Source organism: Perca fluviatilis, chromosome 7, assembly GCF_010015445.1.
Source record: "Perca fluviatilis chromosome 7, GENO_Pfluv_1.0, whole genome shotgun sequence".
NCBI classification, from domain to species: domain Eukaryota; kingdom Metazoa; phylum Chordata; class Actinopteri; order Perciformes; family Percidae; genus Perca; species Perca fluviatilis.
In genome coordinates, this window is record NC_053118.1 from 659,532 (window position 1) to 686,024 (window position 26,493).

At 40.3% G+C, this 26,493-nt stretch overlaps 1 protein-coding gene across 4 annotated transcripts in view; it reads right to left on the reverse strand.

The window, feature by feature from the left end:
- Positions 1-26,493, reverse strand: part of LOC120562122 (vacuolar protein sorting-associated protein 13B) — a 380,029-nt gene that overhangs the window by 314,994 nt on the left and 38,542 nt on the right. For all 4 annotated transcript variants that reach the window (XM_039805631.1, XM_039805634.1, XM_039805630.1 and 1 more), the window contains 9 exons: positions 22,307-22,581; positions 17,676-17,771; positions 16,028-16,150; positions 13,705-13,842; positions 11,358-11,445; positions 8,951-9,136; positions 6,693-6,862; positions 5,812-6,006; positions 1,991-2,115 (listed from right to left, as the gene is read on the reverse strand). In XM_039805631.1, coding sequence (XP_039661565.1) covers positions 1,991-2,115; positions 5,812-6,006; positions 6,693-6,862; positions 8,951-9,136; positions 11,358-11,445; positions 13,705-13,842; positions 16,028-16,150; positions 17,676-17,771; positions 22,307-22,581 — 1,396 coding nt within the window. The remainder of the gene's footprint in view (positions 1-1,990; positions 2,116-5,811; positions 6,007-6,692; positions 6,863-8,950; positions 9,137-11,357; positions 11,446-13,704; positions 13,843-16,027; positions 16,151-17,675; positions 17,772-22,306; positions 22,582-26,493) is intronic.

The following is a 26,493-nucleotide window of genomic DNA, read 5'->3' on the forward strand; positions in this document are numbered from 1 at the left end:
AAACTAATGGGGGGAAATGGATTCCCAAGCTAGTGCTCTCGCACAGGTTTCCTGCTTTAAAAGGCACTTTGACTGCAAGGTGTGAGAGAGAGGGCACAGGGTGTGTGTGTGTGTGTGTGTGTGTGTGTGTGTGTGTGTGTGTGTGTGTGTGTGTGTGTGTGTGTGTGTGTGTGTGTGTGTGTGTGTGTGTGTGTGCGTTTGCATCAAGGGTTTTCCAGATGATGACTACTATATTTTTCCAACAAATCTCTGAAATATTCATTAATTTGTTGCTCTATCAACCAGACATGCTAGAAAGTTGTTCCAGTCTGCTGAGCGCAGATGGAAGACAGGACATAAGCTACTCATTCATTCTTTACAGGGCCTTACTTAGATAACAAATGACCCCAAGAAGGTCATTTTAAACATACATTGACTAATTTACATATATAACATACAAAGTTCATGAAAAGTAAAGCCCATGACATTATACATACACACACACACACACACACACACACACACACACACACACACACACACACACACACACACACACACACACACACAGTATACCTACAGTGAGACAATTCATCTTCTAAAATGTTTTTTTCTTTTTCTCTCCCTCTCCTTCATCCATCCTTCCCTTTATCTATATTGTGTCTCATTCCTCGTCCATTTACACTGTTCCCATCATCCTCTCTTCCTCTCTACTCATCTTCCACCTTGTTGTCTACTCTCCTCCTCATTTTGTCCTCTTTCTCTTCTCTCCATTACGTCTTCAATTGGCTGTCTACAATCTCCAAGCTGGGGTGCTTATTTGTGAAGTTCCTCTCCTTTTCCATTTTCCCGTGTTCCCTTCCACTCTCTGAATTTTTATATATTCAACACTTCAAGACGAAAGATTCCTTTCTTGTTCATCTTTTTCAAATCTACAATTTGTCCAACTGTTCCACCTCCAAACATTGAACATTATTCCCCTCCTTTCCCTTTTTGTCCTCTCTTCAACTCCTACCCTCTCTGGGGGACATCCCCAATGAGTCATCCTCTGTCTGGTACAAGGAGAGGGATATAGCAATATGTTTTTTCATCTCCTTAGACAGCGTTGTCTTATTTTCCTCTCCTTGGGTTTCAAACCATCTGAGAAATTGTTGCAGTTGTTACCCGATGACTCCGTTTTTCTGTTTTCCCCACCGACCGCTAAAGAAGTGGCTCATCCATCACTTTAAATACCCTCTGATGCACTGCCCGCAAAAGGCTGCAATCCTCTTCATGAAGTACAATACATGGGGCTAACACCACACATACACACACTCACTGTATACAGACAAGCCAAGCATGCATATAAACATATCCAAGGATGCAAACACGCAGGAGGTTCACACTCAACCTTTCAGAAATCAGAAAAAAACATTTCACGTACATTAGGCCTCCCTCACTTTGGCATGCATTTTTACTGGGTTAAATTGATGGGTGATTGTTACCTATAAGGCCATCCACAGGTACTTGTAGAATGTAAAACACCCTTTAATTTATTATAGTTGCCTAAGTCCCTTTAGCCATCAAACAATGGCAAGTACATCACATATGCAGTGTCTACTTCAAGGAATGTGTTGACTTTCGAATTACCTTGTGCTGCCAGTAATAACCTCAATCAATAGGTTATATTGTACAACACCACACCTGGATCGAAATAGGTCCAGTACTCCAGTACTTAGCCTAGAGTGATTTTCTGCACACCAGACCTGTAAGCTAGTCAAGATGTTTACTGTACAGTGAAATCATTCAGGATGTCCAAACCAAATAATCTGCAATTGTGTTTTGACTGATTTGTATATATATTGTACATTGGTGTTTTAGTGATCGACTTAGATTTAATGAGGGAAAAAAAGGTGGGTATACTGTTGTTTTCCTTCAAGATGTCTATGTTATCTAATAATTTATCTTCACATGCGGTACTCTACCTGCTACTCTGCTCATTCAAATTTCCATCTATATTACAAGTGCTCACCAGTATGCAGGCATCTGAATTAGCTTCCCATAGAGTGCAGTGCTGAAGGAAGGGATGATGGGGATGAGAGGCAGGAAACCCCCTGTACTATCCTGGCATGTCAAGCCTGCCTGGAACCCAAACACCTGGAAAGAGAGACAGAAAGAAAGGAAGAGGGTATGAGATAAGGTTTGGAGGGAGAGAGGGGAAGGAGAAGACAGGGGAGAAAAAAAAGCAGACATGGAAATGCCTATTCAACAATGTATAGATCAAACCATTTACTGGATCCATAGAAAAAAAACATATGGAGTTCACACAGCTTCTGAAAAGACAGCACAGAAGCACAGAGCCAGAGTTGTTGTTGTTCTCTTATCTCAATCACCACTGAACTGTTTTGACTCTGTCTTCAGCAGACCTGTCGCAGCCCAAACCTGCGCTCTTACAGGCCCTGGCTCTTAGAAAGAAAAAATCATCTCATCTTACTTGTTAACTGTATAAACAGCTGTCAGCAAGTCCATCTTACAGTCTAGGAGGCACTGTTAAAAATATCCTTATGTTGAACCATAAAAAAACATTCATATACAATCGTACAGTACAGTGTAGTGAAATCCAATCTCTGTGTAACCCATCCTAAGCAGTAAGCAGCTACATAGCATCGTCTGGGGAGCAACTTGGAGTTCAGTGTCTGCACAGCTGTTTACTAACAAACATACAGACTAAACTGAAGTTTTCAGAATAACTGAGGTTCTCTATTCAGTGTACATACACAGTAATAGAGTTGGAAGAGCAGGTGCGGTTACACTTCCTCTGACAGACAGGCACAGCAGTGTTTTCTATGCCCTGGTGAGAGACTGACCGGCTGGAGGTTGTACTGTAGGGCAAGGCAACTTTATTTCTATAGCACATTTCAGCAACAAGGCAATTCAAAGTGCTTCACATAAAAAATTTAAGAGCAGTTAAAAAGAGAAAGAAAATAAAAACAGGCTAAAATAGAATAAGCTACAAATACAAGAATAAAAGTTACAGTGCAGTGTAAGAAATTAATAATTATTTGATTTAATAGGTTGTAGGATTTGGGAGGGGAGATGAAGGTGTTTTATTTTGTGTGGTGTGTAAAATGTCTAGAGGTGTGAATCTTCACTGATCTCCCGATTCGATTACGATTATCATGTCAGCGATTCAATTCGATTCAATATCTCGATGCATCACAATGTGTCAAATACATTTTTCTATTAAAGCCATGTATGATATTTAATTCATAGCTTTTCAAGCTTCAAAAACAAAAACATTCTGCAGTGCTCTAATACTAAATAAATTGGATACATAAAACTACAGCACTGAGTACATGGCACTTCCTGAATGTGCAAAACATAACAGAATATGTAAACAGAAATGTTGTTAGGCCTACATTAAATTGTAAACAGAAATAATCGATTATGAGCCTGCCGATTATCGATGCAGCGTCGTCCACGATTCGATGCATCGATTATTTGATTAATTTCAACACCTCTAAAAATGTCCTAAATAAATAACAAAATGTTCTAAGTAAATAGGATTTGAAATTATTTTTTACAAATAAAATAAATTTTTTGTTATCACAGAGGGAAAGTTCAAGAGAAAGGTACCACATTTCAAGTAAAAATGTCAATGGTACCCAACCCTAATTTTTAGGCTCACTCACCTCAATGTGGTGTCTTTTAGTCACAATGTGGCTCATAAAGTTGAAGCTAGACTAACACGTGCATGAGGTCACCATGACATGACTCTACATAACAACTGTCAGTTTAATTCATGAATCCACCAGAATATAGAATTCCAACAAACATCCAGTCGAAACTGAGGGACATCCGGCGGAATTTCCAGCTGCACCTGAACAATCCCGGAAATGAAACGCCGTTGATATAGACTACCAGACACATAATGTACTGCAAACTCAATGTTTACATTCTGTTGATAGTGAACATGGTGGATCAAGTCCCGTTTAATATTTGAGCCAGTGGATGATGGCTGGGCCCAGCTGTCCCACATGCAGCTGCTGTATATGCACGACAGGATTCATTCAATTCCTGCAAGTGAAGGTCTACCAAACCACTTTACAGACAAAACGTTGGACGAAACTAAAGTGATTATTCATTTATAATAGGCCAACTGGCCTATGGATGGACGATTAGACACCAGAGTAGTACTGTATATAAAGTTGAATAGTATGATGGCCAGATACAGATGTAGACATAATAAAAGTCCCACTTTGAAATGCAAGCTTGGGGCCATGTAGCCACAGACCGATTCAGTACAGCTTCATCTGGGAGAACAGATTTCAAATTCTGTTCTCATTTCAGCAGCCCGAAGCAACTAGTTTTTCAAAAAAGCCCAAGTTTTCATTTATGATCGGTTTGTTTACTTCTGTGGCCTCCTTGTTGAGCAAGGCTGACTTTTAGTTCTGGTCTATAACCATGGAAAAGTGAGACAATGGCTAACCGCTACCCTCAAGACAGACACCTTAGCTTTGTCATGCAGTGTCAATAAAACACAGATTAAGATAAGCCTTAGTTTATACCCGTTTCAAATCACTTCCTGAAGTGGGTGAATTGCGGCCTGAATGACCTCCACCCTGTCATGATCCTCATGCCAAAATCCAGAGACGGAATTAGTACCTTGGCAGATACAGCTGCTGATTGGCTGATTGGTCAGAAGGATCCTTGGCCACTGACCAGTTGACTGTTAACCCTGCAGTGACCCTGTGATAAGGACTACCAGCATGATGTCCAGCAAACATCCTGCCTTAAAAAAACATACCAGACCAGACTGGGCCACCCCAGATTACTACAGAACTGTTATGCAGGCTTCCTGAAAGGTGGATTAGCTGAATTTGCTAAAGCCTCCACAGCTCTATCTGCACTGCATGGGGCATTTGGGTCTTCAGGTAAATATAAATACAAAGGGTTAAAAAAAACTCTTTATTTCTAGTTTATTTGTAGGTCAATTTGTTTTACAATAATAATAATAAACAATATTGAAGTTTATATGTTGAGCTTTAAACTCAAAACTATACAATCATCACAGAATCAGGTGAATGTCACAGCTGCCCTATACAAGCTTGTAGCCACCTATCAATTTGGTAGATGAAAAGCATGAAGTAGACCAGAGTTGGACTGGTGCTCATCAGAAAGCTCAGTGCTTAGATTTCTATGACCAGGTGAAAAGGGGTCATTAGGGTTATTTTAGAGTGGAGTTAAGACGCCGTTGACCTCCTAAATTCGGGCTAAAGTGCATGGAAACTGAACTGTACAACTTAGTATGTGTATTTTGTGTCAACTCGAAAGATGAAATTAAATGTAAAATCAAATTTAATAAATGAAATAGAAATGTAAAAGATACAAACCTGTGCTAATCAAAAATGGCAAAGGACAGGGGGGAAAAAAGGTTAAAAAAAGGGAGTCAAATTAATTTTCCGCATGTGTATGGTTTTTCATCCACTCCACCATAACTTTTGCACTGTGCTTTACCAAATATATAAGACAGCATAACAGAAGAAGGCATACTTTATTGATCCTTTTTTTTTTTTTTTTACAATTTTACAGTATTGTTTCTTAACAGTCAACAGCACAGAACTTTTATAAGAGAATCAAATCAGCAAATGCAAAACTAAGCCGAGATGTGCAGGGTTAAACTACAATCTAGAATGCCTAAGTAAAGGTAGATGTGACTGTAGATGTAGCAGCTCTCTACAATTACAAGTTGATTCTAATTATTATTACTGTGCACATCAATTGCGTTGTTTGCAATTTTTGTTTTTATATCTTCAGAAAAAGCAAGCTGGGGTTTCACATGGTTGTGCTCACCTTGAGGTAGAGGTGTGCATAGCAGTGATGTAGCAGGTTGTCAGAAGGCTGGCTGACAATGCTGACAGTGCTGACCAGCTCTGGAGCATACATGGGCACTGAGTGTTCAACATTCACCCTTTCCAGCTGGAACTGCACAGACGGTAGAGGGCGCACCGGCTGAAACACTGGAATGTTGACTGGCCCCGGTGCAGTCTGGGAGATTGATGATATGAAAGGGATTAAAAAGGGAGAATACATATCGCACATATTTCTCTAGTTGCAGTCTAAAGTTAAAATGTCCACATCAGTCTTCCTCGTATACTGTATCTCTAGGCCAACTCTCTCTGACAAGTTCTTTATTATATTATCTTTATAATTGAATTAAATCTAAATTTGAGTCTTTAATGCGGTGTGATTTTTATAATGATGGATGATTGATATGGACCTACTGTATAGTAAGGAAATAGTTAGAAATAACACAATACAAGATTTTGCCCCTCACCACAAGACTGCAGAATGTTGTTATCATTTTTCATCTTTAAATCTTTTTAGCAAGATATCAACCCTTGAAAGTGCAGTAATAACTGAATCTAATTTGTTTTCCTCTGAAAGTATCTCGGCAATCTACGTTTGTCAAAATCCAAGCTACCTATCGATTTGGTACCTGTTCAGATAAGTGTATAGAAGCTTCCACGTCAGTAGCTGCAGTGTGTACTGTACAATGATTTCGGCAAAGTTGCCAAAAGTGTCATCTTATTCTTTATTTATAAAGGACAACACACATTAATCAACATTAAATGTTGTAAATGTGCCAGTGTTAGCCAGCTGGCTAATTTTCAACTGTAGTCCTTGTGGTCATATTCTTGCTATCTAGAAGAATGTTTGTCTGTGTGCACTACCTTGCATCCCATGATGACAGGCATTAGCGTGTGAAGGAGGTTGAACTCTGCCATGGAGACGGTCACTGAGACTTGTAGCAGAGTGAGACAAGTGAGTCTGGTTGGGATGAATTCCTCTAAGCTGCATATTTCTTCGGGAGTAGCTGAACCATGGCTCTCGTCAACCACTTCTACAGAGACAATGACACAACAACAAAGAAACATGTTAGTTTTGGAACAAATGCCGTAACATATTGCACAGGTGCAGTAAAGGGTGCTGTGTAAGATTAAACATATTATTACAAAAACAACTGATTTGCCTTTGTTTTAAAAGTAGTCAGTAAATCTAACCACGAGTATGCAACCTGTGGTGCATTTTTTGAATAAAGTGAGGGAGTAGGAAAGGCCAAAGACATTTGGATTTGATGACTAAATATCATGTTACAGAGAAAGAGGTTAGCTGTAAAGCACACCAATTTCTTTGAGTGGGCGCCTCTCTTCTACGCCTGCAGCAGTAGAACAATAAAAAAGTATTTTCCAACAAAAACCACCACCTCATACAATAAATAAAATAAACATGCACTAAAAAAGTACTGGCAACTCCAAGCGATATTAATTACAGTGGCTGTTTCCCAGTAGCTTTGTTTTTGAACTATCTCATAAAACCACTCATTCAATCAATAACCAGAAACATCCGGAAAGGCAGAAAATGAAGTGAACCAAATCAACATGGAATGGAGGCTAGCAAGGTCAGCGCTCACCAAAGTAAGGAGTGACCAGAGCACTGAACCAGTAAACTGTGTCCAGGGCCTGAGGTGGACCAAAACCTTTTTGAGTGCTTTGTTACTGAACGGCCTTGGCTCTGGTCCCAGGACATGGGCTTGTTTCAGTTCAGTTAAGGTTCTGTTGGGCTACATTCCCAGCTCCAAGGTGGGCTCAGAACCTGATCCCAAAGCTGTTTTGCTCTTTGGCCTACCGCCACAGCCCGCATCAGGTTTATCTGGCAATGCCATGTCCAATCTAATCATATGCCAGGGCTCGAGTCAATATCCACCGTCAACATTCAAATTACAAAAGACATGCAGCTACATGGTACACATGGCATGATTACACACACTTTCTATTTAAAGCACACAGAAAAGGCGAAAATATGATTAAAAAAAAGAATACGTGTGCAGTGCACGCCAACATACAACCCTTGACACACACAAACTACTACTGTCACGCCCTGTCTTTTCCTGTCCTAATTAACAGATTCCAGCTCTTAAAGTCTTGTTACTTTGTTCCTTCTATTGTTCTTAGGAAATATATTAAAAACAACATTCACACTGTAAGTCATGTACAAGTTGAAACCTCCTGCTCTAAATAGTGCAAGATCTTAATACACAGACATCAGCCAATTTGGCCTCCATTTACAGCTAGTTTTGGGGAGGAAAGTGATTCTTCCTGAGCTCTTGGCAAGGGTGTATGTGGAGGAGAAGAAGAGGACAGTATGAGTAGAAAGATAGATATGTCTTTGACCTCCTGACTTCTACTTCTCTCAAGGAGAGGAGAGGAGAATTGATTCACGAAAAGGCATGTGTTATTTTATCACTCCATCTGTAATAGCTACCTTGGTGAAAAATGCTTCCTACTCTCAATTTCCCAATACACCCCCACCCTCCAGGGGTCTTACTATACTGACTCTTGCCAGAGAAAATGCCAGAGAGAGCATAGACATTTATAGAAACAGGAAGGAACACACTGACCTACCCAGCTTTAGTCAAAAGCTTTGTAGTAATTACTCCATCATCTATTATCTATCGCAGATGCTGAAACAGCCGAAACCTACGGATGTTATCGTTTCGCAAAAATGAGAGTTATTGCTACAGATATTACACAAAGACACACATTCCATGTTCTTTCACAACATCCCAGGGATGAGCTCATCAATAGCTGTGCAGGGACGATCACTAACAAAAGGTGTTTGGCTTATCCTCCCTCATGTGGTCCAAAAGGTCACCACTTTCATGTACAGCTGTGTGTTGAAAGATGGGTTGTGCAAGGAAATAACAATGTGATGAGGATACTGTAAAGTGCAAACTGTTGTGATTTCTGATCATTGGCAGAATAGAATAGAACAGCGTAGAAGAGAAAAGAACAGAGTAGAAGAAGGTGTTGAAACAAGTTTAGGGTTAAGGGTAGGGAGTACAGTGGAATATTAGTTGTAAGCTGACTATTAGCTGTTAAAGTCAGCCCAGTAAAACCGATGGAGCAACTGTTAGCATTTGATGTCTGACCTTGCTGCGGTTTGCAGTAGGGTTCATACTCGTGGTCCATGGCACAGGTGACCATCTTGAGGATGCGGTGGACAGCGCTGCTATGTAGCCTGACGTCCAGAGGTCCCACCACCAGCCTCTTGATTGATGTCTCTTGAACAGTGGGCACTACCTCCTCCATACTCGCCACCGAAAATTCCTGAGGGCCTACAAACAGAAAAAAACATGCACAACATGTTTAAAATATACATAGTATGTTGTTTTAGTGGTCAGTCAGTTAGGAAATGTAACACATTTTTCAAAGCCAAATCTAAAAAGTGTAAGTACAGTAGACATGTCACTTTCTGTATTTAATGTACAGAGTGGTGTGTTTTTGATATAAATAGTTAGGGTAACAACATTTTGTTCATCCTTAATGATGTACAAATATAGAATCTCCTCATCTGTTGGACAAAAACTCCACAAAGGTGGCAGTGGTGTAATGCAGCAGCACGGAGCCGCTCACATAGCCGTGACCCACTGGAATGATGAATATTCCAAATGTCCACTTCTCTCACACAGCTGTCCCTTCATTCATCGTAGGCCCCTGTTCCAGAGGTCCACTTTAAAGACTCAGCTCCCCGGCAATAAAAAGGGAGAAATTAAAATTAAAAGAAGGCGGTGGATGAATGGCAGGGAGGGAGGAAGAGGACAAAGGGTCACAACTTTCTTTATTCCCATTACATTCCACCACTGCACTGAACATTCTTACAGCTCGGAGAGTCAACACTATGAATTGAACTTTTTTAGCTGAATGGCTTGGGGGGTGGGGTGAAACTTCCACTGAATTCTGGGGAGTTATAAAGGGCAACGGGCAATGCCACTTCCCCTTCCCTTCATCAGTGAGATTTGGCTGCAATGGATTAGGCCTAATATCAACCATATGGCTGCAGTTAGAACGGTCAGTGGAATGATGAGAAGGCTGAAAGTAGCTGGGATTTAGGCGATTTAAAAGTGTCTCCATTTCCCAAGATTTAAAAAAAGTTTTTAATCTGCTGCGTTACACTAATGTGAAGTCAATAGTGAGTGTGACCTGGGTCGGTTAGTATTTCGGTTGACTCAGAGTTTTGTTAGTCCCATGGCAATGGAAACTAATTTGTTTGGTTGACACTGGATCTGGTCCGCGTCCGAGAAGAAGAGAAACACTGACAGAAGAGAAGCATTCCAATTGGCAAGGGTAACCCCAGCCGTCCTGCAGGAAAAGAGACTGACACTTATCCTGCTGTCAGAAATGACTTTGACAGCTCAGGATGACAGTATCAATGTTTTTTTTAATTTAGATTATTATCTGTAGCTGACAGCAGGAGCAAACAATAGCCTAGTCAGAAAGAGAGGTGAGGAAGAGAGAAGTAAAATGAAAGAGTAAAAGCGGAAGGCAAGTGGAACATCATGGTGACACTAGACTCTTAATAAATCAAATGATCTGTTCAAGGTCATTGAATTAAATCGAATTAGTTCAACCAGATCTTTCTTTCTTCTGTTATTCAGTCAACTGTGCACTATATCATCAGAAATTTCTGCCTTAGTTAATCATCACTGTAACTTGTCACTTCCACTCAATGAAGCATGATCACCTAACACCATATTTGCGTAGCATTCAGTGACACCATAAAGCTATCCTATTATACGTGTTGCCATTAGACACAGTAAGGTGCACTTCATCTAGATTTAATCCAATTTTTTTCTGTAAAACGTTTTTGGGGTTTGTTTAATCTTAGAACTTGTGAATGTCACTCAGGTGTCACATACAGCTTCCCAGCAGCATTGGAATAAAAAACTATCACACACTAAAGCACAGAGATATTTGTGGGCCAAATATAACATTTCAAATTGATGGGAGAACGCTTTATCTCTTAATGGGAACTTCAGATCTTTCAGACTTGAATAAACATTCTCGAGTGCTGCAGCTGAGGAATGAGAAATCCTGTCTGTCTTAAGGCTTCTTCCAGGAAGAGTGACACCTAATTAGCCAAGAGAGCCTATTCACTTTCTCAAGAGCTTACAGGTAAAGAGACAGGGGGGAAACGGTGTTTCAACAAGCAGCAAGGAGAAAGAAACTTAAATACGTGTCAGCGCAGACTAAACACTTCTGACAGTTGCCCTCCAGGTAAGTTTGGGGTGAGAGCAAGGACAGGAAGGGTCAAGGACCAGGTGGCTGTGACTCAAACAAGACAAGCTCTTTCTTAAAGTCTCTAGGGGGCTTGTTTGACAGAGAGGAGAGAGAGAGAGAGAGAGAGAGAGAGAGAGAGAGCGAGAGAGAGAGATATGAAAAGACAGAGTACGACCGAAAGAGAGAATAAGACAGAGAAAAGGAGAACATGACAGATGAAGAAAAAGAGAGAAGAGGTGAGCAAACAAGCTCTGAGAGGAGGAATGAGTTAGACAATACCTTTGCCGCTGCTGTTCTCCATTGTGTAGAGATAATCCATGTAGAAAGCACCAAAGCGCTGCATGCCTGCTATCTCCGTATAGGTCTCCTGTTAAACAAAAGTAGAGTTAGGTAAACACGGCAGTAAGGGAGCAAACAAGCAGATAGCATTTAAGAGTGGCAGTGACTGGGGTCACGGTGGATACGGCAAAAGGGGTCAAATCACAGATAAAAAAAAAAAAAGAAAAAAAAAAAGGAGTAATTGAGGAGTTGATCTGCTTTTTTACTGGCCAACCATATCACCAATATTCTGAACTATTTACAAAGACTTGAAATGAAAGGAGATACCTGATCATGGCAGGCAGGATTAAAAATGTCTCTAATCCAGGGTGAAATTATAACCAACAAATTTTTTCAATCAGTTTTTACAGGAGAAATTCAGATAGAGAAGACACTCAACTATGATTCATTATAGTTTCTGGTACATATGGAAGTAATTTACTACATATCAAGGCTGTTCTTCATTGGGTAATAAGCTATTGATAAAAGGAAGTGAAGGTTTCCTCATTCAATTGGTGCTTGGATGTATACCACTGGAAATATGTACCTTATCTACTAAAAGATAGGACTTTTTCATGAACAACCAAAACTGTCTGACTGGGATTATGGCTTTTAGTTTCAATATAAATAATTGTGAAATGTTATTTGGAAATAGTTAAGATAGCAGGATGCATCTTATGAAGTCATAAATGAGATGTAGAAGGTACCTGTAAGCAATACGTATTAATTTGGAGAAAAAAATAAGGATGATTATAAAAGCCCTTTTATAATCAAAATAGTGCATAACTTTCATTACATACACCTAAACCTAGGCTTGTACAATAGAGCACCCAGAGGAAAGTGCAACTGACACAGGAAGAACATACAAACTCCACAAATTAAAACCCCAGCTGGCCAGGCTGAAGTTTGAACCCAGGTGACACTAACCGCTAAAGCACTGTGCCACCCCCACTTAGTTATTTATGATCATTATTAACAAATAAAACGTAAATATTGGTAAAAGAACTGTTGATTTGTGTCTTATTCCTATCTACCTCAGTGTATTGTTTTACCATAACTCGTCATCATTTATTAGTCTGCAGGTTAAGATCTATATTGACCCTGCCAATATTTGAAAGTTATATTTTTACTGCACATCAAACCACTGGTAAACAGAGAGAATGAGTGGGCAAGCAAGAAACAGAGAGCGAATGAGAGAGGCCCCTCTCGCACACACATTTAACACCCCGACCCAAGACTTACTCACTAGTTCTCTAAACAGAGATTTCAATAGAGCCTTATCAGTCAAGCAGGTTAATGAGTAATATTTATTAGGGGAGCTCTAATGGCTCTGGCATGCTTTTGAATCAAAGTCATTGGCTGGTTTCAAAACGGCTAATGAATTAACACGAAGACCTTTGACTCTTTTAGACTTTCAAGTATGGACAGATTGATGGTTGGATGTCCAAACAATTGCTTCATTGAGGGTCATGAACATTTCTGAGCAGAGTCAACACTAGAGCTGTGATGGCTGATGAAGGGAGCTGGGAGTTATCAGGAATAATGGCTTTAACACTACTGCTTAGATAGTGGGAACATTCCTCTATTGCAGCCAGCAGCTGTGTGACTGACAGAAATAATCTAAGTGGCAGTGATTTAAATCAGAATCATTTATATGAGAAGAGGAATTACTGAGAGTTGATAAGGACAAAATATTGTATTAACTTAGTACCACCAAATATAGGAATAGCTGTCATTGCAGCTTTTTCAGATGAAACCTGAAGAAAGACTGAATGCAATTATATCAGATTATTGTTTATTGACCCAGATAATGTACTGTATTTGCAAAGGGCATTAGTGTGCTTGCTTTGGCAAGTCACTTTAGCCATACCCACACTAACATGTGTTAGGAAAGCTCTTTTGTTCTCTATTTTTGCAGTGGCCTCAGTAAAACGGATTGTCTTAATAACATTTCTTTGCATCTTGTGAATATTTGTTCTCTGAAGAGCTTGACAACCTCAGCGCTACATATGTTTTGTTTAGTGAGGACTGTGTCAATGGCAGGCGCTGTTCAAGTAATTAGCCTCAGTGAGTTCATAATGTTTAATGCATTTTTGTGTATTGCTTGTTGGTTAAATAAGTGTGTTGGCCTGTCGGCCCACCTCAATCTGAAATGCACGGTCTGCTATTGCATTTTGACCTTCCATGCAAGCAAATCCCCAAATAAAATTCTAGAATAAAAATGTTTGGGACCATTACTCGTCTGTACAGTAGTACTGAGAATAGGAACTTCTAGAAGTTGAGAATCTATCTAATTTTTTCATGTGACCTTGTGATTAGTGGTATCCAGGATGAACTCAGCCCTGACTCCGTTGTTCTCTGGACTGCGGTAGTCAAAGAGAGAGTTGGTAAGGTAGGTCATTCCTTTACTACTTAGGCTGTCCCCACAACTGAAGAACACTGCATCCTGCAGAAACAGAGAGAAAAGAGGAAAATGAGGAAAGATATGAAGTAGGGGATACTAAAAATGCAAGGAATATTTAAGATCATTTCATGATGTCACAAAAATACAATCCTGTTCATACTACATAAAAGAACAAGAAGTATTTCAAACTATTTGATAAGAATAATTTGTTGTCCTTTCTAATGTAATACACCATAGGATCTATGGGTGCTTCTCAAAGTTTTGATGACTGAGTGCCAATTTATGAAGCCAGCCTATGAGGGCTGCACAGGAAAAATGCACAAAGGACTCCTCAGGAAAAATGCAGACATCTCAATTCCACATTAAACTGCAGAGTTATAACTTTAGCTAACAGCACTAGCATTAATGATCGAACGTAATTCCCTTGACACTCGCTGTGTGCAGGCCTGGAATGGCCATCGGGAGCACTGGGGGAATACCTGGTGGCCTAGCCAGCTGATTGGCCCGGAGGCAATATTTCTCTGCCGTACCATTGTATTCTCACCCTAACCAATCTCACTCCTTGTGCCTCAACCTAACCAATCCGATCAACAAATGCAACGAGTACTAGCCAATCAAAGCAGCATAGGGTGGGTCATGCCTTCACCATCCTATGAAACGCACATTTGCGGCCCGCAGTGTCAGACCACTGTTAACCCTTAGTGACCAGTGGGACTGCCGGCAAGTTCTGAAACTTGACCTGACTGTATAAACTGAACTATTGTGAGCTCTAGCATAATCACAGCCTCATGAAACGTTACAACCACAAACTAGAGACCCAGCGCATTCAGAGGATGCATGGCTTCCCTAGGTATATATTTACAATAAGGGAGTTTGTGAGCTGTTTCCACAATAGCAGTGCTCGCCATTCAATCGCAGAAAATTGCAATTCTTGCAGAAATCTCCAAATGTCAAAGTTTTTTTAAACCAAATCACAGCATGGTTTTTCTATGGTGTTCATCAAGGTCTAGGTGTCTTAATGTGGTATTTAGGAGAGATTTCTAAAAAATAAATGATCAATTCTCAAGAGGTAGAAAATGGTTAAATTTAGCACCAAATCTGTGTAACAAATGACATCAACCCAAAACACTGCTGCAACAACTTATGAGACATAACTGAGCATGAGAATGGTCATCATAAGAGTGAAAAGAAAAAAAAAAGTTACATTTTACGTGGTCTGTTGTGAATGTGTGGGTATTTCCCTGGACTGCTGTTAAGATTCCCGGCCTGAATTATTATCCTAGTCCGGCCCTGGCTGTGTGCCACTAGTTGCCATGCAACTAATATCTATAAACAGATATATGCATATGAATCCACAATCTAGGCAAAAGGACAAGGACATCAGAAACTGTTCTTATTATAACTGTTCTTATTTCGTTTGTAGTCTGAGTAGTAAGCACGTTTGAGCGGGCTTTGGTTGCAAGCAGGTAAACTGTGTCTGTGTGGAGAGGAAAAGAGGCGGAACGCATTGGCCAAAATGCAATCCCAGGACGGCATTTATCTGTAGAGAAATCCATTCTCACGTCTGAAGTTGCTAAACAGACTGCTTGGCCCGTATATTGGGTTCCCGAAATATTAGTTGTTGCCCCCAGGGGCTAAATCGTTGATTGTTTGATGCAGTAGCCGAATAGTGTATTAAATGTAGGCTATTGAAATTGAAAATATTGAAATGGGCCGTTGATGATTAAAATATAAAGCATGCATTTCATGTCATTTACGGGGGCTGCAGAAAATGTTTCTGAGGGCCGTCATTGGCCTGCAGGCAACTATGCCATAGGTAAACTCATAAATAAAAAAAAAATGCCGTAGAAAAAGAATCATAAAACACAGTTTACACATAAAGTAGTTGATGAAATACAATAAAGTTGATTTCAACTGAGCCCCAAAGCATTACACTGCACATTAGTAGATGGTGAGACTATTGCTGACACAGTGATGTAGTGGCAAACATAGAACATTATAGTAAATTACAAAAAAGGCAGCTGGGTCTCACTCTTCCATAAACAAACCAGACCACATCTCTACCTGCTTCTGAAAGCTCTCGGGAGCAATAGAGGCTGCGGAGACATGGTTTAGGCGAAAGTGATCTCTGTTCTGGTCTTTTAAATTCTCCATTATCCTCCTCACTCAAGTTTTCCGGGTTTTTTTCTTCATTTTCCCTTCCTTTTTGATTTTAGGCCGTCTTTACCTCTTCACGTCGGTTCATGTTTTCTTCAAAATCCCGTACTCCCATGATGCCTTTCAGGCAGAGTGCCCGGCAACCCACAAAGCCAATCTGACAATCGAAAAAGGGCTCCCCCATCATCAGCACCTGGAATAAAAACCAGAGGAAGAGACATTAACCAGTTTTTACACGCCAGATTTATTCACCTATACACGAAGAACAATGTGGAAAGTGGATCAACTCTGGAGCCCTTTTCCTCCAGTGAATACAATAAGAAAGACAAACACCTGTACAGTTAAAAAAAAGAAAAGAAATATATTAATTAAAATGAATATTATTATATTATACTATATATATATATATATATATATATATATATTTATTGTGTGTGTGTGTGTGTGTGTGTGTGTTAAAACTGAACAAAAAAAAGGTGACAGTGCTAGCTTCAGAATCCCACCCAAGATGTAAAAATGTCTTAAATCAATCAACAGAAGCCGTGTAAACCACAACAATAACTCACAAAAATTATTTTGACTGAATTACCTTTTTACATCGCAATAAAACATAACCTTTGAAATTAATGACAGTTTGAGACTCAATTTATTGTGGACTTTATCACAAACAAGGTTCTCAAGGTTTGTGGGGCTTTTGAGGTTGTGGGCTCATTTCGTAGTGATAAAAAGAGCTGGGGTCAGACAATTTCCATTTTCCCTTCAGATTAGTATGTGTGAGCGTGTGGTAGCAGTCCAGCAGCCCCTGTAACAAGTAAGGTGGGCTTGTGTCTCACTCACTGTGCCTTTGCTTTACCCAGCAGACAACTAAACAGAGAGCAATCCAATAAAACTTTACGTTTCACCACACAATAATTACAAGGCCTAGTTTTCCCTGTTTTACTAGCCATCCCTTTGCCTTTCAACGCTCTCACTTTTGGTTCCAGTTCAGACTGCTCTCTCTCTCTTCCAGCAAAAGCATAAATTACAGAAATTGGAATTGGAAATCTCCCAGAATTCTCACATCTGGTAGAAAGCTTAGGAGCAGAAAACTCCTTTCCTACTCCAACCAGGTAATCAGAGAAAAAGGTTTAAAAATATTTTCTACACCGAGGGGGAAATGCGGAAATGATCAGACTTGGGCCCAATTCAGACACAGATTCCACTGTGTTCACAACAGGCCATGGATTAGTGACCTCTTAGAAGCTTTAACCTCTGTCCAACAGTGAATAAGATGACACTAATATAAAATAATAATGGGAGGATCAAAATGGAGAACAGGGATCTGTATTGGTCTGTCAGGTCTGGCAGTGAGGGGTAACAAGGTTGCAGATGGGTAAAATTAGTAAAAGGCAGATATCACGAGAAAAATCAGTCACTGTTAGTTGAAAAAAATGAATGGTTGGGGCCTGATGTTTTTACAAAAATATTATTCCTCAGAGTTTATATTGGTTACAATCTAGAAATGGACAATATGATCGATAATCTATATCAGGATCCATTTTCACATTTGCCTTAATAACAATACATTTAATTTTTCTCATTTTGACATCTGGACTGGACGTTGGGCTGTTTGGTTAGTTGGTTAAACACAAGTTAGTTAAAGTCTTTGGTTATTGTAGTTTATTATATAGAAATTACAAATTGTAATATGAATAAAGAATTAAGCTGTGGCATCTTACCTCAATAGTGATTCCCTCTTGCTCCAGGCATAGAACCTCTCTGGACTTGACCTTCTGAGGACTGTAGTAGCTGCTCTCTGACTGCGTCTCTGTTAGCTGAGACAAAACACAGAGACAGAAACCATTTTAAATTCTTATGAAAGGTCAAAAATGGCCTCAAATAATAAGTACAAATCAAATAAATACATTATTTAGCAGTCAAAGCTATTTTGCCCTTAAGTTAACCAGGTTAGAATAAGAAAAGAAACACTTTCACAATTTTGATTTCATCTGTCAAAAATATTTAACTTCCACAAACAGGTGTCACAAAAATACATCAAAGCAGCAGACCATGAAAGCTGAAGCCTTTAAGTTTAATTTTGTGTTGTAATTAAAGGAAGGGTTTGTAATGTAAAAAAGCTTGCAAGATTTGAAAGTATCATCTACTCGGGGTGCCGTCTAGAGCTGGGTAGCGAATTCAATACTTTTCAGGCACCGACCGAATTGCCTCTAAAGTATTAAGTATCGCAAAATGCCTCGTCATTCAATACCCAATTTAAATACCTAAGGAGTAAATCTCATCAGCATCAGTGAGCCAATAACAAGATCTAATAATGTTGGTGATTGGCTGTCTAATGTAACACGTCTAGGAGGCAGGAAAAACTCAGACAGGGCTCACACAGTAGGAGCTTAAAAATAGATAAATATTTGTGCCGTAATGTTGGAATGTCTTTTTGTTTTCATAAAATTGGTATCGGAAAAAAGTATCGTTTAGGAGCTGGTATCGAAGTCACGGTATTGGTATCGCTACCGGTATCGAAAACGATTACCCAGCCCTAGCTCCGTCTAACCCCCCCCTCTGCCCTCGGGCCTCCGACCCACACACAGACGTGCACGAGCAGAACGAAGGAAAGAATTTTACTTCATGTCTTATTCACCAGTAAGCAAACACCTCATATTATCATACCGAATGTTTAAACTAAACAGGACTACTGTTAGCAATGCTGCGACAGCATTTCATTGGTTCCTTCCAAGCGGACTGCGAGGCAGTGATTAGTGGGCGTTTTTAAAGGATTACAGCAGCTACAGGTGACAGATCTTTTTCGCCCCTTTTTCAGAGCCCATAAGTTATTTATTGCTGTCAGGGTGTAAAGACCATTTCATACAATATATAAAAAAAAGTGTATATTGGAAATAGTTACCAACCCTGCCTTTGAGGCTTTGTGACATCAAAAAAGTAGATTGGGGATTTAAATATCATTAAAACAGATCAAAACAGATTGAACAAGTCTTAAAAGTAAAGGAAATTAAATGAAAAATAGTTAAATATAGGGGGGATTTAGTCCCCTCAAAATATTGGTAGACCACAAGGGAAAGTTATGTTTTGTTTGACAGAATAAGTAACTGTTAAGGGCAATAATATAATATGGATGTCACAAAACTTCTACGCTAAAAACTGGAAAGCATATGTCTCATTGTGTGGGTGTGCGTGTGTACCCACAATTCACTGCTGAAACAGATACATGATTTGAAAAATAAACAAAAGCTATGCAAGTCTTTGGATTTTAAGGGCAACGAGGCCCTGGAAAATAAAGCTTTAAACCAGAAACAATAACATCCAAACAAGGACAGATGGCATTTTCTAAGATCAGAGACTGGATGCCAGCCTTGGGACTTTTTGGTCGTTTTCCCTTCCAAGTTTGGACCCAGGCCAAAGACATTCATCAAACCATATGACAGCCGCTCCTCTCTGATTCTAGGGGAGGCCCACTCTGGCTTTATTGGGGATGACAATCAGAACATGACTAAAGCACTTAGGATACCAAGGGGGTAAACTGATAATGTACTGTATGTATGTAGTGGTTGTTCATTAACTATTCAGGTAAATTAATTAAAAAAAAAAAGAGGGATTGTTCATTAGAGCATTTATAGTGTGTGTAGAAATAGTGTGGGGGGCAGAGGGAGAGAGTGTTTCTGGTCAACTAGTTGGTTAAAGTGAGAGTGGGTACAGAGCTGTGATTCTTTTGAGGTTGGCCAGTCCAGAAACTGTGGGTGTAGAACAGAACTGTGCAGGCCCTAACCCATTCAACTTTTAACACAGGAAGCAGGTGCAGAGCAAGAAGCAGCTGTGCCTTATTATCCCTACTGATGGAGCAGACTCTCTCACCCTCGCTCCCTTCCCCTCTTTCAATTCTGATGGTTTAATCACGTGCAGGGACCACTTCAGCCCAACCCGCAGGTCCCTGGGAGCAGTGGTGAGCAAGGATGTTAAATTATATGAGTAAAAATTGCTCTTTCTGACAACATCAGTGCATAGTAGCACTGACACTGAAGAGCTGCAATCAGACAGACACAAACACAATGACTGTTAATCCAATAAGAATATGGCCAATTTGGCATTTCCCAATCTAGACTGGTGGGACATTTCTGACTGTACCTAGGCCTGAAACAACACATCAGACAGAGAACAGAAAAGCAGCAAAGCATTGGAGCAACAACACGAATGCTTAATGCAGCCAGTAATACACAGAGCTACTGCTGCAACTACCGTCCCTGCTACCTCTCCTTTTTTATACTTTGGCCCATTAAAAGGCTTTGGGAGTCCAACACAAATCAAATGATTCTTTATGAGGCATCATGGAAATGTTATAATGTTGGATGTGAATATTGGGGTACTTTGTCTTTATGTTCATTTCTCAGAACTGTAACATGGTAGAAAGGATCTGATGGAAAAGTAAAACAATTCTTTGGGAACACTTGAAATTTGCTATTGTTGAAATAAATGAAAATACTAAAACAAAAGAATAACATGACGTCTGGCATGCAATGAGAGTTTGGCAGCGGTGCAAATGTGAAAGAGGGGAACAAATGGTAAGTGCTGAACTATGCATTATGTGTGTTAAAGTCATTAAATTATACTGCCAATTTCTCTGATCAAACAGATCTGGTGAGTAATGGGTCAGCAATCTAAAAATACCTCTCTGATTTCATGTCCATGTCAAACTCCGGTTCAGGCAGTGACTGTTCAAAGAGACCAAATTCCGTCAAACTAAATACTTCCTTGTAGGAAAGAGACGAGAACGTTTAAAAACCATCCTTTCAGCTGTCTGCAATTACTCCAGACGAGAGGCAATTAATTGATTAAAAGAACTCAAACAATACAGGAACAATTTAAACATTATTAGAAAAGCACCATGGTCTGTTTGGCCTGAGACATACCTCCCCTTCACTGATCACACATGCTGTCAAGTACACACGATCAACCACGTACACACACACACACACACACACACACACACACAAGCAGTAATATGATCTCAAGTGCCTGAACCTGAGGGGAAACGTAGATGAATTCCAACTATTCTGAGTGAGCAGGCAGGATTAAAGTTTGGGATCCATTTCTGAATAGTCATCATACCACGTATAATGTTTAAAACATTAACGTGACCCGAGACGCCAGTTAGCGGTTACGCTACCCTCCCCTATACCACACACAGAGACAAAGAGGATTGTAACTTCCTGAAGATCAAGCTGTTCTTCAAGACTCAAACTGAATATCTCCACAAAATGTAGGATGCAGGGAAGGGGGTGGGCAGTGGAAGTGAATAAGCAATAATGGTAGCTAGGAAAAAAAACTAACTGTTAACACAGCAATATCCGGAAATTCTATATCAACATTAAATATCATTATCTGAAAAATGGCCCCAAGAATATCCTGACTTACCATGACAGCCCCCTACACATACTGGTTCTACCTTTTTTGCAATACATGCATTTAAGACATTTACATTTTTATCTTCACCATCTATGCATACTACTGTTTTTTGGACATCAAAAAGAATTTGTGTTGCCACTGTACAGAACATAATGTATTTGTTTATCTGGAATACATTTTTTATTTTAAAAGCACATCTTAAAAGGGGAACTATGCAGTTTTTTTAGCTTAATATACCTTAACTGAACAGCTTCAGAGTCATTGGAATGGTTATTATGACTTTTTTCGAGTTGAATGGTGGCCATCTCACTTCCCCCTAGCGCCTGTGAGCGGAAAAACCACCCTTGCAACTGCAAGGGCAACTCATGTTACGAATTGCTTCACGGCACTGCACACATACGCCCATTCAGGAACTGGCTAACAAGGTAGCGATGGAGTTTTTAACACTATCGTTGTGAAGTCTGTGTACGTCATCGCTGAGCCAGGTAAAAAGAAGAATGCATTGTCGGGGGAACAGAAAAAGAGGAAACAGCAGACTGACCGAGCGAGGAGTCAGACACGAGTAAACATAGGAGCTGCCAAATATCTATTCCGAAGCTGTAGGGGGAGCTCTATAGAGAAACCTGCGAGCAAAAAGCCAGAAAACAGCAAAGAAATGGCCCAAACTGCATAGCGCCTCTTTAAAGCTAAATCACATTCATTCCATATTTATTTATGTTCAATGTGATGCAGAAAACTTTAAAACCGTAGCAAATATTAAAGTACTTCACTTACCCATGTTTGACCATTTCCCCCAATGACGGAATAGAACTTTACACATGGAAAAAACTATAACTGTCATTCACCCAATGTATGCTGGCCTACAGCCCCCGGGTGATATTTAGTTATGATTTAGTAATTAAACAATTTATGATTTATTTTTTTAAAGTTGATTTACCTTGAATGTAACAGAAGCTTTGGTGCAGTAGAAGCCTATGGAAACAATGGGGTCTTTGGGTGTGTGCTGTTGTGGGTTGTTGGGGATGCCTCCTGTCTCTCTCTGCTGGTACAGGCCTTCCTCATATTCCTCCTCTGTGCCTACGATGGCTGGGACAAAGGACCAAGCCCAAGACACCCAACCCTGGTCTCCCTCTTCAGGACTCCCAGACTGCATGTAGAGGTCTGGGCTGGAGTACTGGCTAGTCCCCTGGCTTTCCATATCCACATCCATCCCTGAACGGTCAAAAAAGACATAATTAATTATAATGAAAAGATAAGCAGATGATTTTACTGTACTTTTAATAGTACAAAAAAGACAGGGTAAGTGTCTGCAGGTCTACTTTTACTCCGATAAAGAGTATGTTTAAGATGTTTTAGATAAATATTCAGAAAGTTCACACTTCCGATCTGGTGCATACAAAGTAGACTTATTAAAAAATGCACAATAATAATCCATGAGAATTGTTAAAAACAGGGGATCACTGTCTTGTGCAAAAAACAAATTTGGTAACAATACTGTTACCAAATTTATATTGCATTCAAATTAGGTTTCAAATGAAAAACACTACATTCCCCTTTAGTATGCTTTTACAACAGATAAATCCATGTAAAGAGGCAGGTTCTAAGAACAAACTGGTCAAACAAAGAGACAACTGTTGACAATGTAAGCACGTGTGCCCAATGTAGCACACTAAATTAATTTGTCCATGTCCTCAGGGTATGTCCTCAAGCAAGATGTTTCAGCTGTCAACTGAACACACAACAACAGCAGAGAACAAGGCAGTTTACAGAAGTTGCTGCCAATGCTCCAGCATGCAGGTGTGTGAGTATGTGTGCTGCATGAACTCACTGCTACATGAACGAGAGAGAGGAAGCCTGTTCCAATGGAGGCCAGAGGGCACAGTCTGTCAGCCAGCATCCTGACAGAAGAGAGCCTTGACTGGGACTAGTGGATCACTGTGGTCAGGGCTGTCTGAGCTGGACCCAACAGCACAGCACAGGTCACATCCACAAACGCATGCATGCAGGCAGAGTTGGGTCACATATTTGTTTAGAAGCCAACAGACTGAAATGGAGGCCATGAGGGAGGCTAAGTAGTTGTGAGCCATCAGCACAATCTGAGGTTGGCTAGGGCTACAGGTAAAGACTAGGAAGGGTCAACTGGGACTGTGTGCTGACACCTAGAGAGAGCACAAGAGGTTGACCGGAGCACTGGCTACTGTAAGGCACAGGCCTCACACCAGGTTAAGAGGTAATGGAGACAGTAGGGCTGCACAATTAATCGCAATTTTATCAAAATCGCAATATGAACTAGTGCAATATCGAAATCGCAGGGGGGCGCAATATTCGTTAAAAGGCAAAATATGTGTCAAACCATTCTAAAATAAAGTATTGTGGTGCTGCAGAGACATCCCGGCTTACAAATCGTATCCTACAGAATAAAGAAAAAAATCTTTGTTTGGTACAGACCCTCGCAAAAAAACAAATCTAGATAGATAGATAGATAGATAGATATCTATCTATCTATTTCAATGAAAATGAGAATATTGATAAAAAAATGATCATTCCCTCCAATATTGTGAATCCTACTGCAATCGAAATATCAGTCAAAATAATCGCAAATATCGTGCAGCCCTAGTAGACAGTGATGGGAGAAAGCAGATTGGGCAGAGGTCTAAATATGGCACAAAAAGGGATATTAGGGAAAAAAGGGTTGAAGATAAACAGAAGCTAAAGACTGTTAACAGGCCGGTCCTTGTGTCAGCAACAGAAAACTTGGACTAGACTGGCATGTTGGAGGTGTACTTAACATAAGAGAAGCAAAAGTGTGGTGAAGCCCATTCACTGTTATCTTTCCCCTGTTTCTCAGCAAACTATTTAGGGGTTCACGGGTTACCCAAACCACCATGCACCACCCCGGTCCCTGATGCCGACCTCTGAACTCATCCCAATCGTGTCCGTTTCCATACATGTTAGAAAAGAGGAAGCTGATGTCAATACAGAAGAATGTGTAATCCTGTTCCTTGTGGCCTCACGTCCTCTGTGAGAAAACAATATTGTCCGTGAGGTCACAGCTTAGGAATCCCAGAGGCTAAGGCGGTGAAAATTATGACATATTTTAATTAAATCTTTCACTTTGTGAATTGGCAGTTGGAAATCCCATGTTATGGCTTTTTATCTCTCTCCCTCTTCCCAATCTCCCTGTTGGATTTTATCTCTCATTTCTCTTTTTTCATTTTTGTTTTCACTCCGTGGAAGCCTTTGAGGTGTCAGTTCAACAAGTTAAGCTCTTTCGCTTCATGTCACAGCCTGACGAAGCCTACGTTTGAATTGCAAGGCAATCAAAATAAAAGCACAATTACCAATCAAGTGATCAAAACAGACCGGTTTAAGGACACTTTGAAGTATTAATCCAAAGAAGTGAGTGAAAAATTCCCAGAGAGTTATGTGGGTAGGCCAAAATGCTGCTGTGAAGCAGAGCACTATGACCACACAGGTGTGAAATAAAATCAACATTGTTCTCTGCTTTACCATGAGAGCAATCAAAGCCTGACTTGATATTTTCTATGGGCAACTCACAATATTAGTGTGGCACCACATAAGCATGCACATGTCCATAAGCAGAGCTCAGAAGCACTATGTAATAGGATGTGTCAGGGTCACGGTTGGTTTCCATGAGTCCAAGGCCTCTAGGCAGTGGTGTATGTCTAAGCTAGCGAGTGGTGGCTAGGAGTTGGTGTGTAAGTGAGTGAACAGCTGAGTGACATTGAGAGGAGAGGAGTGAGAGAAGGCAGTGCCCTCACAGGCCAGTAGATGTCCCTCCATGTTTATAGAGGGAGAGGTGGACTGATTACCTGACCACTGAGCAAAGGCTACTCTGCTCGTCATCACACACACACACACACACACACACACACACACACACACACACACACACACACACACACACACACACACACACACACACACACACACACACACACACACACACACACACACACACACACACACACACACACACAAGAATGGAACACATATCATGTGTGTCACATACTGTTTCAATTTAACACTACCAGCTTGAGATTAACATCAAAATGTTTTAAAATCCATTTTAGCAGTCATGGCAGGAGAATATAAAATGCTCTGCAGGACAAAAAGCTGTTTCATCCATATCCATAGACTTCTAAACTCAATGGCCTCTACGTCTTCACACCAATATTAAAAAGTGAAACGATGATTAAAAAGAGGCCCTGTCACGTCACTGGGCTAGCATAAGGGAGCCACATGAGGTTTATAATGGGCAGATAGCCTGTGGCCTCTGGCTGATATGTGTGTGATGGTCCATTCCATTCGATAGGCCTCTAAGGACTCTGAGGCTCTCCTACAAAGCAAACACTAAACAGACAGACAGACAGACAGACAGAACACACACACACACACACACACACACACACACACACACACACACACACACACACACACACACACACACACACACACACACACACACACACACACACACACACACACACACACACACACACACACACACACACACACACACACACACACACACACACACACACACACACACACACACACACACACACACACACCCACCCACCCACCCCTCGGTTCATAATTCTTCACATACTTCTTGAAACTGTACAGCTTTCGGTGCCGTGACCAGCTGGTCCATTCAAGCATGTTAGTCATCTATGTTTCCAACCGCTGAAATTTTACAGTATATCACAGCCTTCATTGAATTTCAGACAGTAGGAAAAATAGCTGTCTAATCCTGACTGAAAGGTTGCTTTGGTTAGTGACACATAAGTATCCCGCACTGTTCCCTTATTAGTGCTATTCATTAAAGAGACACTGGCTTACCTAAAAGAGAAAAAAATCAAACAAACAACATGAAGCAACAGTGAATCATGGGCATATAAACAGGCTTTTTCCACTTTGTTAATAGGCAAAAAGAAAAACACCTTCACATGGAGGAAAAATGAATATTCAAAAGTAAGCAAGAGTAAAAAAAGAAACAGAAACAAACACACACACTATTGGAACCAGATAATACAGCAAAGACTCACCACGCACAGCCTATGGGAAATCAAATTAATGTGATGAAGTACTATGTACGAT